General features: G+C 43.5%; 1 protein-coding gene across 4 annotated transcripts in view; it reads left to right on the top strand.

The window, feature by feature from the left end:
- Window positions 1–15,000, top strand: part of CCNP (cyclin P) — a 29,551-nt gene that overhangs the window by 13,371 nt on the left and 1,180 nt on the right. The window contains exons 1-8 of one of the 4 annotated variants that reach the window (XM_056539094.1): window positions 655–680; window positions 3,164–3,307; window positions 4,471–4,552; window positions 4,651–4,799; window positions 4,876–4,974; window positions 6,141–6,296; window positions 8,549–8,707; window positions 12,066–12,238. In XM_056539094.1, the coding sequence (XP_056395069.1) occupies window positions 672–680; window positions 3,164–3,307; window positions 4,471–4,552; window positions 4,651–4,799; window positions 4,876–4,974; window positions 6,141–6,296; window positions 8,549–8,707; window positions 12,066–12,238 (971 nt within the window). In that variant the 5' untranslated portion in view covers window positions 655–671. Of the gene's footprint in view, window positions 1–654; window positions 681–1,133; window positions 1,449–3,163; window positions 3,308–4,470; window positions 4,553–4,650; window positions 4,800–4,875; window positions 4,975–6,140; window positions 6,297–8,548; window positions 8,708–12,065; window positions 12,239–15,000 lie in introns of those variants that run through there. The other 3 variants (XM_056539093.1, XM_056539092.1, XM_056539095.1) reach the window with 3 other exon arrangements.

Genomic DNA, 15,000 nt, shown 5'->3' with positions numbered 1-15,000 from the left:
TGACATCTTTATTATTATTATAGGGGCTGACATCTTTATTATTATTATAGGGGCTGACATCTTTATTATTTATTATTATTATTATTATTATTGGGGCTGACATCTTTATTATTTATTATTATTATTATTGGGGCTGACATCTTTATTATTATTATTATTATAGGCGCTGACATCTTTATTATTATTATTATTATTATTATTATTATTATTATTATTATTGGGGCTGACATCTTTATTATTATAGGGGCTGACATCTTTATTATTATTATTATTATTATTATTATTATAGAGGCTGACATCATTATTATTATTATTATTATTATTATTGGGGCTGACATCTTTATTATTATTTATTATTATTATTATTATTATTATTATTATTATTGGGGCTGACATCTTTATTATTATTATAGGGGCTGACATCTTTATTATTATTATTATTATTATTATTATTATTATTGGGGCTGACATCTTTATTATTATTATTATTATAGGGGCTGACATCTTTATTATATTATTATTATTATCATTATTATAGAGGCTGATATTATTATTTTTATTGATTATTATTATAGGGGCTGACATCTTGCCTGAGCTGCTTGTAACATTAGTGATATGCTTTACAGAAAGCCCCATAGACGTAATAAACCTTTCCAGACCCTATTCTTTGTATGGGGCAGGTTTGTAAGCATTTTCTGTGACCTGTGCAGAGATCATACTACAGGGAGGGGGAGGCTGAGCTGCTATTCTCTTTTCTATCTATTGGTGTCACCGTTTGATGTAATGTTGTACAGATCACTTTTTAGCAACCTCCTCCTTATCATCACAGGCAGAACAGGAAATCTCAGCTTATTTTCAGGCCTAGAGGTCAAAATGAATACTGCGAGATTTCAGAATAATTTTATAATATAGATTAGAAAAAAAAAACATAAAAACTTGACTTAAACGATAGGGCCCAGATTTATCAAACTGTGTGAGAGAAAAAGTGGAGTGATTTCCCCACAGCGACCAATCACAGCTCAGCTTTCACTTTACCTCAGCTTGTTAGCTGAGCTGTGATTGGTCGCTGAGGGAAAATCCCTCCACTTTTTCTCTTTCACACAGTTTGATAAATCTGGGCCTAGATCCTTTTCTGATGACATGTTCCCTTCAAAGTCTTATTCACACAGCGGAATTTCCATGGCGGAAACATCTGCCGTGGAAATTTCAATTCTGGCCTGTCAATTCTTTCTGCGGGATCCGCTCGGGAATGCATTGTCGTCTATAGAGACGGCGCATTTCAGAACGGTCCGAGCATCTACATGTTTTGCCAGCACCCGGCTGTTTGTGGAATGTTCGGCCGGAAGTTTTTCTGGGCAAACATTCTGCAAAAATTTCGTCGTGTGAACATATCCTCGGAGTGCACATTTATTTCAGTAGGGGAGAGAGCTGCCAGAAGAAAAGATTTGGTATTTTGAAATCCAATATGGTTGTGTTATATCTGACAAGAGATGAGCGAACTTACAGTAAATTCGATTCGTCACGAACTTCTCGGCTCGGCAGTTGTTGACTTTTCCTGCATAAATTAGTTCAGCTTTCCGGTGCTCCCGTGGGCTGGAAAAGGTGGATACATTCCTAGGAAAGAGTCTCCTAGGACTGTATCCACCTTTTCCAGCCCACGGGAGCACCGGAAAGCTGAACTAATTTATGCAGGATAAGTCATCAACTGCCGAGCCGAGAAGTTTGTGACGAATCGAATTTACTGTAAGTTCGCTCGTCTCTATATCTGACATTGGGGCACTGTCAGGATGTCCCCGTACACATTCAGTTGTCTTGTGGGAATCCCCTCTATGGCATCCCTATGGCCATGTAAATAGGGGTTCTCCTAATGGGTGATCTGGATATGAATAAGCTGGGAGAACCCACACATACCTAGCGTGCCATTGTGTATTTCATATATAGTCTGTACAATGGTTCCTCAAGTTACAATAGTAATTGGTTCCACAACGACCATTGTATGTTGAAACCATTGTATGTTGAGACCATAACTCTATGGAAACCTGGGAATTGGTTCTGAAGCCCCAAAATGTCATCCGAAAATAGGAAAAAGTGAGGATTAAAGAAAAATAAGTAGATAAATAATACAGATAAAGCAAATCCTTACATATAAAAGTAAGAAAGATCTGCTGGGAGCTGTAAATTACTGTCTATGTCAGTGTTTCCCAACCAGGGTGCCTCCAGCTGTTGCAAAACTACAACTCCCAGCATGCCCGGACAGCTGTTGGCTGGAGTCACCCCGGTTTGGAAACAATGGTTTATGTCGAGGACAGGAGCTTCTTCAGGGTCCTGTACATGCAATGTCCCAAAGGAGCAGCTAACCCTGGCACAGGTAAGGAGTAGTACATAACTTGTAGTTCCTCCCTGTACTGTAGGGGGCGCTACCAGACACCAGTCAGTGCATGCACTTCAGTAATACAGGTGATTTACCAGTAAAATGCCCATTCTGATTGGTCAGTTCCTCCAGTTGTGACACGTTTCACAGATCTGGACTGTCTGTAGCATTGTATGTTGAGTCTGGTTTCAAGTTACAATGGTCCAGAAAAGACCATTGTATGTTGAACCTATTGTATGTTGAGGCCATTTTTAAAGGGGTACTCCCGTGGAAAACTTTTTTTTTTTTAAATCAACTGGTGCCAGAAAGTTACAGATTTGTAAATCACTTCTATTAAAAAATCTTAATCCTTCCAGTACTTTTTAGGGGCTGTATACTAAAGAGAAATCCAAAAAAAGAAATGCATTTCCTCTGATGTCACGACCACAGTGCTCTCTGCTGACCTCTGCTGTCCATTTTAGGAACTGTCCAGAGCAGCATATGTTTGCTATGGGGATTTTCTTCTGCTCTGGACAGTTCCGGAAATGGACAGCAGAGGTCAGCAGAGAGCACTGTGGTCATGACATCAGAGGAAATGCATTTCTTTTTTTGGATTTCTCTTTAGTATACAGCCCCTAAAAAGTACTGGAAGGATTGAGATTTTTTAATAGAAGTGATTTACAAATCTGTTTAACTTTCTGGCACCAGTTGATTTAAAAAAAAAAGTCTTCAATGGGAGTACCCCTTTAAGTTTAGGGATCACTGTATAATGGTCTGATAAGCAACAATATGACAATCCACCTGTTCTGGCAGTTTCAGATGGAAGGAAAAAGAGAGCCATTCAAGTCCAAAGATAACAACAGAATTGTCTCCAAGAAAGAAGACAAGAAGGTGAGTCTGTATAATACAGGAGAGACTCAGGCCAAGAAAGAAGACTCCAAAAAGGAAGAAAAAAAGGTGAGTAAATGAAGATGTCGCCTCCCACCTGAAATGTTCAGACCGTGGTTTTAGGGAGATGGTGACGTCTCTTGTCTTGAGATCCAGCGACACTATTGTCTTTAGTCCCATTGCGGGTCACCACCATCTTTATGGATGGACAACAATAAGTCCTGATGCCGCATCACTGATATACTTGGGCTTGTGCTCTGTTATATGGGCATTGTAGGGCGCTGCAGTGGTTTTCTGTAGACATTATGGCGGTATTTGCACTCTGTATGGTGGGCTTTGTTGGACTATTGCGGTGCTTGGGTTACCATTTGTAAACTTGTACTATACTGTGGCTGCAGAGAACTCGCCCATGATTTCCACTCAAGGGCTGGTCCTGCTAATAGGAATGATGCTCCTGCTTTGGAAAAAGTGCAGGAACTCAGTTCCCACACGTTCCTGCAGGACTTGACCCCTGGTCTTTACCTTCAGCTGTCTGCCTATGCTCCTTTCCCTTTGCCCACATGTTAGGGAGAGGCCACTGAAATTATTTTGCCCATGGCCTTCTTTAGACTTAAAGGGGTACCCCGGTGAAAATCTTTTTTCTTTTAAATCAACTGTTGGCAGAAAGTTAAACATATTTGTAAATTACTTCTATTAAAAAATCTTAATCCTTCCAGTACTTATTAGCTGCTGAATGCTACAGAGGAAATTCCTTTCTTTTTGGAACACTGATGACATCACGGACACACTGCTCTCTGCTGACATCTCTGTCCATTTTAGCAACCGTTCATAGCAGATGTATGCTAAGGGCAGCATGGTGGCTCAGTGGTTAGCACTCCTGCCTTGCAGTGCTCGGGACATGGGTTCAAATCTCACTAAGGACAACAATAACTAATGTGTTGTTATTATTATAATAACGTCAGCAGAGAGCACTGTGCTCGTGATGTCATCAGAGAGCATTCCAAAAAGAAAAGAATTTCCTCTGTAGTATTCAGCAGCTATTAAGTACAGGAAGGATTAAGATTTTTTTTTTATAGAAGTAATTAACAAATATATTTAACTTTCTGCCACCAGTTGATTTAAAAGAAAAAAGGTTTTCACCGGAGTACCCCTTTAAATCATAATTTGGAAGACTGAGTATATGATGGAACCAGAAGTCCTGATATTTATATGTACTCTGCTCTTTCCTATAGAAGAAAAGCCTCTTTGTAAGTTCCAAGCCATCGGTCACTGACAAAGCTCTGACTACAGTGGTCAACTGCATATGGCAAAAAGGTGAGAGATGTCTTGTGAAGTACGGCAGGTCAATAGGTCTTGATCAGGTAGGTCTGGGTTTCTGTATCTAACACGGAGAGATCTTCTAACTTCTCCAGAAGCCCCAGACAGTCCGATCCCTGTGACAATCAGCCCTTCCGGCCCCGTTTTGAATGAATGTTGGGAAGAAGAGCTGTGTGAGACCATATTGAAGCTGGACATGCATACTGAGCAAGAATACGCCATAGATATCTTCTCCAGTATGATGGTAAGAACCACATGCATAGTGCCCAAACACCAAATTCATCATCTTTGTCCAACTTTCTTCTCTCTGTTCCTCCTAGAAGAACCAGTCCAAGCACGTGCTCCGGGCGGGCGACATCCCCAAGGCTGTGACCACAGAAATGAGGGCTATGCTGGTGGACTGGGTGGTCCAAGTTCATGTATGTACCATACGGGTTGATGCCCGTCTGTTCCTCTCTGTCGACATTAGGGACAAGGAATTATTTTATGTTTGTTAGATTGATCATAAAAATAAAAACTTCCAGTATTTTTTTGTATTCCACGTTGCACTTCCTTTTATGCTCTGGATGCACAGGATAGGGGATAAGTAGCTGAACGCGGGGGGGGGGACCCCCTGTGATCAATGGGACACCTGCGCTCAGTGAGGAGCACGCACTGCAGGCGGAACACGCTTCATTCATTTCTATGGGAGCGCCGAAAATACCAGAGTACAGCACTTGGGCCTTCTTATAGAAATGAATTGAGGACGTGCCGACACGCGCGCCTCACGGAGAGTGCTGGGGTCCCGTCCTGGAGATTGCAAGGGGGCCATAGTGGTTTCAAACATCCCACAATCTACTTATCCCCTATCCTGTGTATAAGGGAAAAGTTTCCTTTCGCGGGAGTATTTCTTTAAAGGGGTACTCTCGTGGAAAACTTTTTTTTTTTTTTAAATCAACTGGTGTCAGAAAGTTAAACAGATTTGTAAATCACTTCTATTAAAAAATCTTAATCCTTCCAGTACTTTTTAGGAGCTGTATACTAAAGAGAAATCCAAAAAAGAAATGCATTTCCTCTGATGTCATGACCACAGTGCTCTCTGCTGACCTTTGTTGTCCATTTTAGGAACTGTCCAGAGCAGCATATGTTTGCTATGGGGATTTTCTCCTGCTCTGGACAGTTCCTAAACAGGACAGCAGAGGTCAGCAGAGAGCACTGTGGTCATGACATCAGAGGAAATGCATTTCTTTTTTTGGATTTCTCTTTAGTATACAGCCCCTAAAAAGTACTGGAAGGATTAAGATTTTTTAATAGAAGTGATTTGCAAATCTGTTTAACTCTCTGACACCAGTTGATTTAAAAAAAATAAAATAAAAATTCCACGGGAGTACCCCTTTAAAAGAAAAATCCCAGGCATAGAGATGTTCTTGAGAAATGGTTTTGTTAATGGAGCTGGCAGGGGAGGTTGTCTACTTGTTAGAGTGCTTCTTTAATGTGCTTGTGATCTGCTATGGAAATTCCTTTGTTCTAAGTCTGTTTTCTTAGAGCTTTTATTTGGTAATATATCCATGTTCTTGTGTGATCTCCTCCTTATATCGTGGAGCAGGAATATCTGGGCCTTCAGGAGGAGACTCTTTATCTAGCCGTGTATTTGATGAACTCCTACATGAAGGTTCACAAAATCCGAACATGTCTTCTCCAGTTACTCGCCGCCAGCTGCCTCTTTATTGCCAGCAAGATGGAGGAGAGCCTTATCCCTGAGGTCAGAGGAGCTAAGAGAGTACCTAGTCATTTTGGGGGAGATTTATCAAAACCTGTCCAGAGGAAAAGTTGCTCAGTTGCCCATAGCAACCAATCAGATCACTTCTTTCATTTTTGAAAATGAAAGGAGCGATCTGATTGGTTGCTATGGGCAACTCGGCATCTTTTCCTCTGGACAGGTTTTCATATAGGTTTTGACATATCTCCCCCTTTTTGTTTCCCATAAGTTTTCTGAGAAATGTTCCTGCATGTGATCATATTTTGTAAAATGCGCTGTGTACTCCTTTTGGACCTAGCCAAAAAATCAGTACAACCGATCAGACAAGCATGTTAAAGGGGTACTCCGCTGCACAGCGCTTGGAATAAACTGTTCCAAACGCTGGAGCGGCGCCGGGAGCTCGTGACGTCATAGCCCCGCCCCCTCATGATGTCCCCCCCCCTCAATGCAAGTCTATTGGAGGGGGCGTGTCCCTCCCATAGACTTGCATTGAGGGGGCGGGGCGTGGCGTAATGGGGCTATGACATCACGAGCTCCCGGCTCCAGCGTTCGGAACAGTTTGTTCCAAACGCTGAGCAGCGGAGTACCCCTTTAAGTGTGGTGCCATCATATACCAATAAGGGAGAAAAAAGGAGCTCCATGATATCTGACCATGTTTATGAAGAATAGATAACTTTGGTAGACATTAAATGGGTTTCAAATCAACTGTTATAGAAAGTTATATAGATTTGTAAATTACTTATATTTATAAATCTTAAACCTTCAGTACTTATCTGCTGCTGTATGCTCCAGAGGAAAGTTGTGTAGTTCTTTCCCTTCCGACCACAGTGCGCTCTGCTGACTCCTCTGTCCGTGTCAGGAACTGTCAAGAGCATGAGGAAATCCCCATAGCAAATCTGTCCTGCTCTGTACAGTTCCTGACACGATCAGAAGTGGCAGCAGAGTGGAAATAACTACACAACTTCCTCTGTAGTATACAGCAGCTAAGTGCTTAAGATTTTAAGAAATAGAAGTATATCTCAAATCTGTATATCTTTCTGGCACCAGTTCATTAGAAAACATTTGTTTTCTACTGGAGTATCCCTTTAATATTATGGCTATCCTTTTGTTTTTAAGAACATCAGTTATATACTAAAGCAAATTTGAGAGCTGTATACAGTACATCATAGTATAAACAGGTGACCACACTTAAAATAAAAGTGTGACTTCTTCCAGGCCGTGTAATGTTCTCATTTACCCATGACCCTATTTGGGGACAGGACTGCCTTCTAGCAGAGAAGATGGCATGGCTATAGGCATAGCTATAAAGGGTGCATGGGTAGCAGTCATACCAGAGACCATATCCGAAAAAGACTGACACAAAGCAAACTTTTCTACACCCTTAAAACGTTAGTTATAAGTAAGAAACTTTAAATGTAAATGTAAAATACTTTTTGATCTATGTATAACTGTGAGGCTAGGGGTGTTTCCCCTGGAGTATGATGAGCTTCTCCCCTCTCCCTTGTCATAAGCCATGCAGCAATGTGAAACTATAGGTTGCAAGGACAGAAGGAAAAACTTTCATTTTGTGCCAACAAAATAAAATTTTTACATTTTCACAGCTTTGTAACCAAAGTGCATGCTTTTTATAACCCTAAAGCAGCCATGTGGAACTTTATATGGTGCAAATACACAAGACCTAAGTTAATAAAATGACTAAAGAGAAACCATTTTGTATATAAATAACAGTTAAGCACCTTGTATTGCTTGTCCCTGTGCATGGAAATGCTTCTCTTCTTAAAGACTGCAAGCTGTCTGCATCTTGTCTGTGCTCTGAGGCACAGGATGGAGATAACCACACCTCCCCCCCCCCCTTTCTTAACATACTTTGGTTCTTTATTCTGATGGACCAAAAAGGCATCCTTTTTAGCTATCAAATTTTTTAATGAAGTATATTAGGAAAATGCTTATTTTTTAAGGAAGTATTAAATGGAAAAAAGTTGTTTCTAACGACAGTAACACTTTAAAGAGTACAGTACCTGCACAGCTGAGACTGCACGTACCCCCCCCCCCCCCTCAGCACTCCAGACTGCATTTTATGATTTTTATACTTCTGCCAGGCCAGCAGGAGTCCAAAATACAACCCAATCTGTAGCCCGCTCTTAGAGAAGATGCCTAGTCTGCCACTACAATACATACCCCAGTGTTGAGCACAATAAGGTCGGTCATCTGTTGATTTCAATGGTGCATGATGCCTGTTTCTATATCTCTTACAGCCAGCAGAACTATGTTTCATGATGGAAGATGCATTCAGCAAGAAAGAACTTATGAAAATGGAGAGGAAAGTTCTCCAGCACTTGAGCTTCGAGCTTCAGTACACGCAACCCCTGCATTTTCTGCGCATCCTCTCTGTTACTGGGAAGTGTCCCGAAAATGTACGTATTTACTGTAGCACCAAGAAAGCTAGTCCAAATACTTTGAAGCTAGTACAGGATGTATGGATCACATTATGTGGAATAAAAAGTTTTAAGGCTTTTGCATGAGATCCAACACACTCTTGTATATATTCATAGTAATTGCCCCCAATTCTAACCCCCCAACGTACCATTGTTTGCTGTAGACAGTTCCTGTTGTAGGAAGTACCTGATGGACTATAAGGGGCTTGTTTTTCTTCCAGTCACTGGGGCTACATGTCCAAAATACAGATCGACAAACGTTAGCAAATCAAGTGTTCTACCTTTCCCTACCCATCAGTATGCACAGTGCTATGCGTTTTCTTTACACCAAAGTGCAGGATAGCAGTATCCAGGGTTTTTACGCAGACTCCTCATGGGTTTTCATGCACTCTTGGGAGTGGTCAATTGTAACCTGAGCCCTATCTCTGCTGTACAAAGCCTCGGACAGGCCCACCAGTGTACCAGTGGATCCTCCCCTCAGCCTGGGTTCTTAGAGCTTAGAATAATATGACTACACTATAGCCGAGCTGGCTGCACGGATAGCACATAGGAGGTTATACCATCCCTCTGGCATAGTCCTAATGTTATCTGTTCTAAGAGGCCACAATGCTGTGCCTGATGTTGTATGACTGTGTGGTGAGGGTGTGATGCAGGGCAGATGGAATTACCCTAGGGGCAGATGGCATTAAACCCTTGTGTTCATGACACCAGGGTGGGGTTTAACCGTTTCACCACCCGAAGGTATACCGCTGGATCCTGGGCTAGGCACGGGGGAAAATAATGACTCCGACGTCAAGTTACGGAAAAACGTCAGCTTGACTGAGTCAGACAGATGTAACAGTCTATACAGCTTGGCTAGGCCCACAGAGGTGACCAGTGACTTCTGAGACCACAGGGCTTACTGGAACTTATGGTGGACTGGGACAATTTGCTGCAGAGCCATGCTGACTTGAAACAGATTGACTTGGACTGACTTGACTGACACTGACTATACCCCGTTTGTAGCTTTCCAGGTTTTGACTTGGACCTGGGGGGTAGTGGACTTTTGGATCCGTGGTTGCGTGGTAGACTTTAGGACTCTTCTGGACTCCAGACACACTCTGACAGGACTTGACCTTACTGCAACTCAGTGTGATAGCCTGGGGGGTGCAGGGTATGGGGAATGTAGCTGTGTGGTAATCAAAGGGTGCTTGTTAACCCTTGCTATTCGTGATGCCAGGATGAGGGCTCCACAATAAAGCTTTTCCTACAGCCACCCTTCCCAGGAACGATAGGGAGGTAGATGATGATGGGTTTGAGGTAGAGAATAATAGATTGTCCACAACCGGAGAGCTTCTGTAAATAACGTTAACTTTTACTGAAGATTTTCTGTACACTTCATTAGCATAACAGTCTCATAGCATAACAGCTTTCCTTTGGAGATTGACAATGGTTTGGACTTTAGCTTTAAGAGTCTTTTAGACTACTGCGCTGTTCCACTGGATTTAGGGGAATTAGTTGCGGTCCAGTAGTCACGCTAGCATTAGAGGGAATTAGAATAAAACTCACGATTTTGGTTCTGCGGAGGCCGTAGGTTTTGAGGCCTAGCGTGTCTTTGAAAGTTGCGTAGATCCGTCCTGTTAGTCCAGCATCCGCGAGAGCAGCAACCCAAGAGAGCGATAATTGGACGCAGCTCCCTTATATGGGCAGGGGCTGGACTAACGCCAATTGGTCCATACGGATGTCAATCGCCATTACAGAGATTTGTGGGTAACACGTGACCTAAGGTCCTGCAACATGCCATAGAGGTTACTAGCATGGTAACATGACCGAAGGTCCTGCGACGCTGAACAAGGTAAGTACTATACATTTCTATGAAATATAGATATAATTATTAAATATAGACATATCTTAACATTAAAGTTAGACCTAAAGAGAGGCGACTAAGGGCTGGTCCACCTGAGGAACCCTACCTGAACGTAGTTACTCTGACTTTGGGGACCTCTACACTAGGTACGGTATGCAATACGGTACCGGGACACCACATCAGCTAAGCAGGAAGAGAGCGAACAGAGGCTCCACCCAGGGCTTATATGGGGAGACTCTGAGGGGTCCCATAGGTCACATGTCGCTGGTACCTTCCTGGTTTACCGTATTGCGCACCGTACCTTGTATGGTGGTCCCCAAAGTCAGAGTTTCTACGTTCAGGTAGTGTCCCCCAGGCGGGACAGCCCCTCCTTCTTTTCTAATTTTGTAATGTTTAAATGTATATATTTAATACAATGTATATTAGTATACTTACCTTGGTAGCGTCGCAGGACCTTCGGTCATGTGACTGTGTTAATTCCTCTATGGTATGTTGGAGGACCTTTGGAGGTCCTTGGGTCACATGATTACCCATAACTCTCTGTACAAGAGATTGACAGTTGTATGGACCAGTGAGCTTAAGTCCAGCCCCTGCCCATATAAGGGAGCTGTAACCAATTATCGCTCTCTTGGGTTGCTGCTCTCGTGGATGCCGGACTAGCAGGACGGATCTGCGCAACTTACAAAGACAAGCTAGGCCAGAAGCCTGTCGGCCTCAGCCTGAAACTAAACCATGAGTTAAAATCTCAATCCCCGCTAAAGCGAGTGTGATTACTGGACCGAATCTAAACCCCTAAATCCAGTGGATCACTGCAACAATTACCTTCCTAAGCTCACGAGGTCCCAACAACTTGTCAAACTCTAATAGACTTTATGTGGACTGTTCCTGTTCATTATTGCATAAAATTTTCAGTAAAATTTCCGACAAATTTCTGCAAATCTCCGGTTGTGGACAATCAATTATTTCCTATCTCCCTATCGCTCTTGGGACGGGTGGCGGTAGGACAAGCATACAGAGAATAGCCCTCACGAATAGAAAGGGTTAAGCGAGAACCCTTTAGTAACCGCACAGCTACCATCCCATAGACTTGCATTGAGGGGACGGGCGTGACGTCACACGGGCTGAGTCCTGACGTCACGGACTTCTGTTCCCGGAGTCGTGACTCAGACCCTCCAGTGGTTCCGGTGAATAAACAGGTTGGTGCCGCATGCAATAATGCGGGGATGCCCAGCGGCCGTACCCCCACGGTCAGACATCTTATCCCCTATCCTTTGGATAGGGGATAAGATGTCTAGGGTGGGAGTACCCCTTTAAGAAGCTTGGCCTCATCGCCTTCACACTTGAGCCTGAGGAGGAATTATTCTTTTTGAAGTTGTAGCCAACTTACCAACACTAACAAAGCCACGTTTGATATCGTCGCCCTGTCGCCTATCTGATGGTGTCGGAATATCAATCATGAATATCCATTGACAGATTCCCTTTTAACTATAGGTTAAGTATCTCGCCATGTACTTTATGGAGCTGACTCTCCTGGAGGCCGATGGAGCAATGATTGAGCCGGCCCTTTTGGCATGTGGTGCGCTCTTGTTGGCACAGATGGTATCCCAGGTATCTGGAACCTTGACCCCTGATAATTTGGAACAACGGCCTCTCTACTCATACAGGTACCATCACTCAACCTAACCTCACACCCTCATGTTCAGACACTTGAAGGAGAAATCCGGCAAAAAAAACTTATCCCCAATCCACAAGATAAGTAGCTGATCTGGGGGGGGTCCAAATGCTGGGACACCTCCCTCCCCCTGCAATCACCAGGACTGGACCTGACGCTCATTCATTTCTAGGGGAGTTCCCAAAAGACCCAAATACAGCATTTGGGCATCATTGGTGCTCTCAGTGGCGTTGCTAGGGTTGGTGTCACCCGGTGCGGTAGAAAATGGTGTCACCCCCATACCTCCCCCCTCCCCCCCAGTAAGTTTTTAGCCTGTTGTGACAGACACCACTGTTGTAGCGCATTGTGAGAAATTCCAGTATAATAATCAGATATACCAGGTGCCACAGAATAGGAAAGTGTTAAAGAAGTTTTCACCATTTAAATATACAGCTCCCAGAATTACTTAAAGGGGTACTCCACTGGAAAACATTTTCTTTTATATCAAATGGTGCCAGAAAGTTAAACAGATTTTTAAATTACTTCTATTTAAAATCTTAATCCTTACAGTACTTATAAGCTGTTGTATTCTCCACAGGAAGTTGTGTAGTTCTTTCCAGTCTGTCCACAGTGCTCTGTCTGTCCATGTTAGGAACTGTCCAGAGCAGGATTGGTTTGCTATGGGGATTTGCTCCTACTATGGACAGTTCTTGACATGGACAGAGGTGTCGGCACAGAGCACTGTGGTCAGACAGAAAATAAATGAAAAAAGTAAAGAACTTCCTGTGAATCACTTATACAGCAGCTAATAAGTACTGGAAGGATTACGATTTTTAAGTAGAAGTAATTTATAAATCTGTTTAACTTTGTAGCACCAGTTGATAAAATTTTTTTTTTTTTCCAGTAGAGTACTCCTTTATGCAGTGGTAAGGTTATTCTGGGAGTTGTAGTTTCACTCATCATAACTGTAGAACTGACAAGTGACTACAGCTCTGATAGGACACAGAGAGGAGAATGTACAATATCAATGACTACAGGTGACGTCTTCTCTATAGTGAGGAGAATACACAATGATATCAGTGACTACAGGTGACGTCTTCTCTATAGTGAGGAGAATACACAATGATATCAGTGACTACAGGGGACGTCTTCTCTATAGTGAGGAGAATACACAATATCAGTGACTACAGGGGACGTCTTCTCTATAGTCTTTCCTTATCTAATTCAGATGGTACATACCGCCTGGTCCAGCTAAAACTTCTCTCTGTAGAATGTGACGCCCAGACGTCTCCTCACTATGTCAGCGCATTCTCATCCTCTATATGAAAACAAGTATTATTATAAACCTGCCAGACACTCTATCCTCTAAATATAATACTACAATACACTATACTCTTTGATTATAAACCTTCCATACACCATACCCACTGAATATAATACTACCACACACTGTACATTCTGAATATAATACCAACACATACTGTACCCTCTGAATATAAATCTGCCACATACAGTACCCTCTGAATAAACCGCCACACACTGTACCCTCTGAATATAAATCTGCCACACACTGTACCCTCTGAATATAAATCTGGTGGTGTTGCTAGTGGATGATGGGGGTGCTAGTACTGGGGAGGTGTTGCTGGAGGATGATGAGGGTGCTACTGGCCATCCCCCCTGGCAGTATCACCCCCATCAACCATCAGCAGGATCATCCTCCTGGCAGGAGCACCCCCATCATCCACCATCAGGATCTGCTGATGGAGGTGCTGCTGCTGGGGGGGTTTGCTGGTGGATGATGAGGGTGCTACTGCCAGGGGGGAGCATTAGGTAGGCAGCAGTTCCCCCACTTAAGGTAGGTAGCAGTTCCCCCACATTAGGTAGGTAGGTAGCAGTTCCCCCACATTAGGTAGGTAGCAGTTTCCCCACATTAGCACATTAGGTAGCATAGATTCCCCACATTTGGTAGTAATTTCCCCAGATTAGGTAGCACAGATTCCCCACATTAGGTAGCACAGATTCCACACATTAGGTAGCGTAGATTCCACACATTAGGTAGCAGTTTCCCCACATTAGGTAGCACAGATTCCGCACATTAGGTAGCAGTTTTCCCACATTATGTAGCAGCCTTCGCACATTAGGTAGCAGTTTCCCCACATTAGGTAGCATAGATTCCCCACATTTGGTAGTAGTTTCCTCCCATTAGGCCGCAGGTTCCCCACAATAGGTCAAAGTCTCCCCACATTAGATCGCTGGTTCAAACAAACCCCCCCCCCCCCCTCCCCACACACAAAAAAAAACCCCACACACACACACAACAGAGACACACACAGATAGAGACACACACTCACAGAGAGAGACATACACACAGTCACACACACACACAGTCACACAAAGACAGAGAGCCACACACAGACAGAGATAGCGACAGACACACACACAAACGCACACTCACAGACACACACACACACACACACAGTCACACACAGTCACACACAGACCGAGACACACACACAGAGAGAGTGAGACAGACACACACTCACTTACTCACCCATCCAGCGCAGCGCTCCTTCTCTCTGGGCGCTCTGCGAGTGACGTCACGTCCTCCTGCGCCGGCCCTGCGGAGGGACGTCGGACTGGCGCAACAGAAGACGTGGGGGCGCAGGCCGGTTCACTGTGCAGGTGACGGGGGGGGGGGGGGGGGTGCTAGTACGGAGGCGCAACAAGTGAGGACCGGGGGGGGGGGGGGGGGGGGGATTTGATGCTATTACAGAG

The sequence above is a fragment of the Hyla sarda genome, chromosome 9 (genome assembly GCF_029499605.1).
Source record: "Hyla sarda isolate aHylSar1 chromosome 9, aHylSar1.hap1, whole genome shotgun sequence".
Classification (NCBI taxonomy): domain Eukaryota; kingdom Metazoa; phylum Chordata; class Amphibia; order Anura; family Hylidae; genus Hyla; species Hyla sarda.
This window is presented reverse-complemented; position numbering and strand designations above follow the sequence as displayed.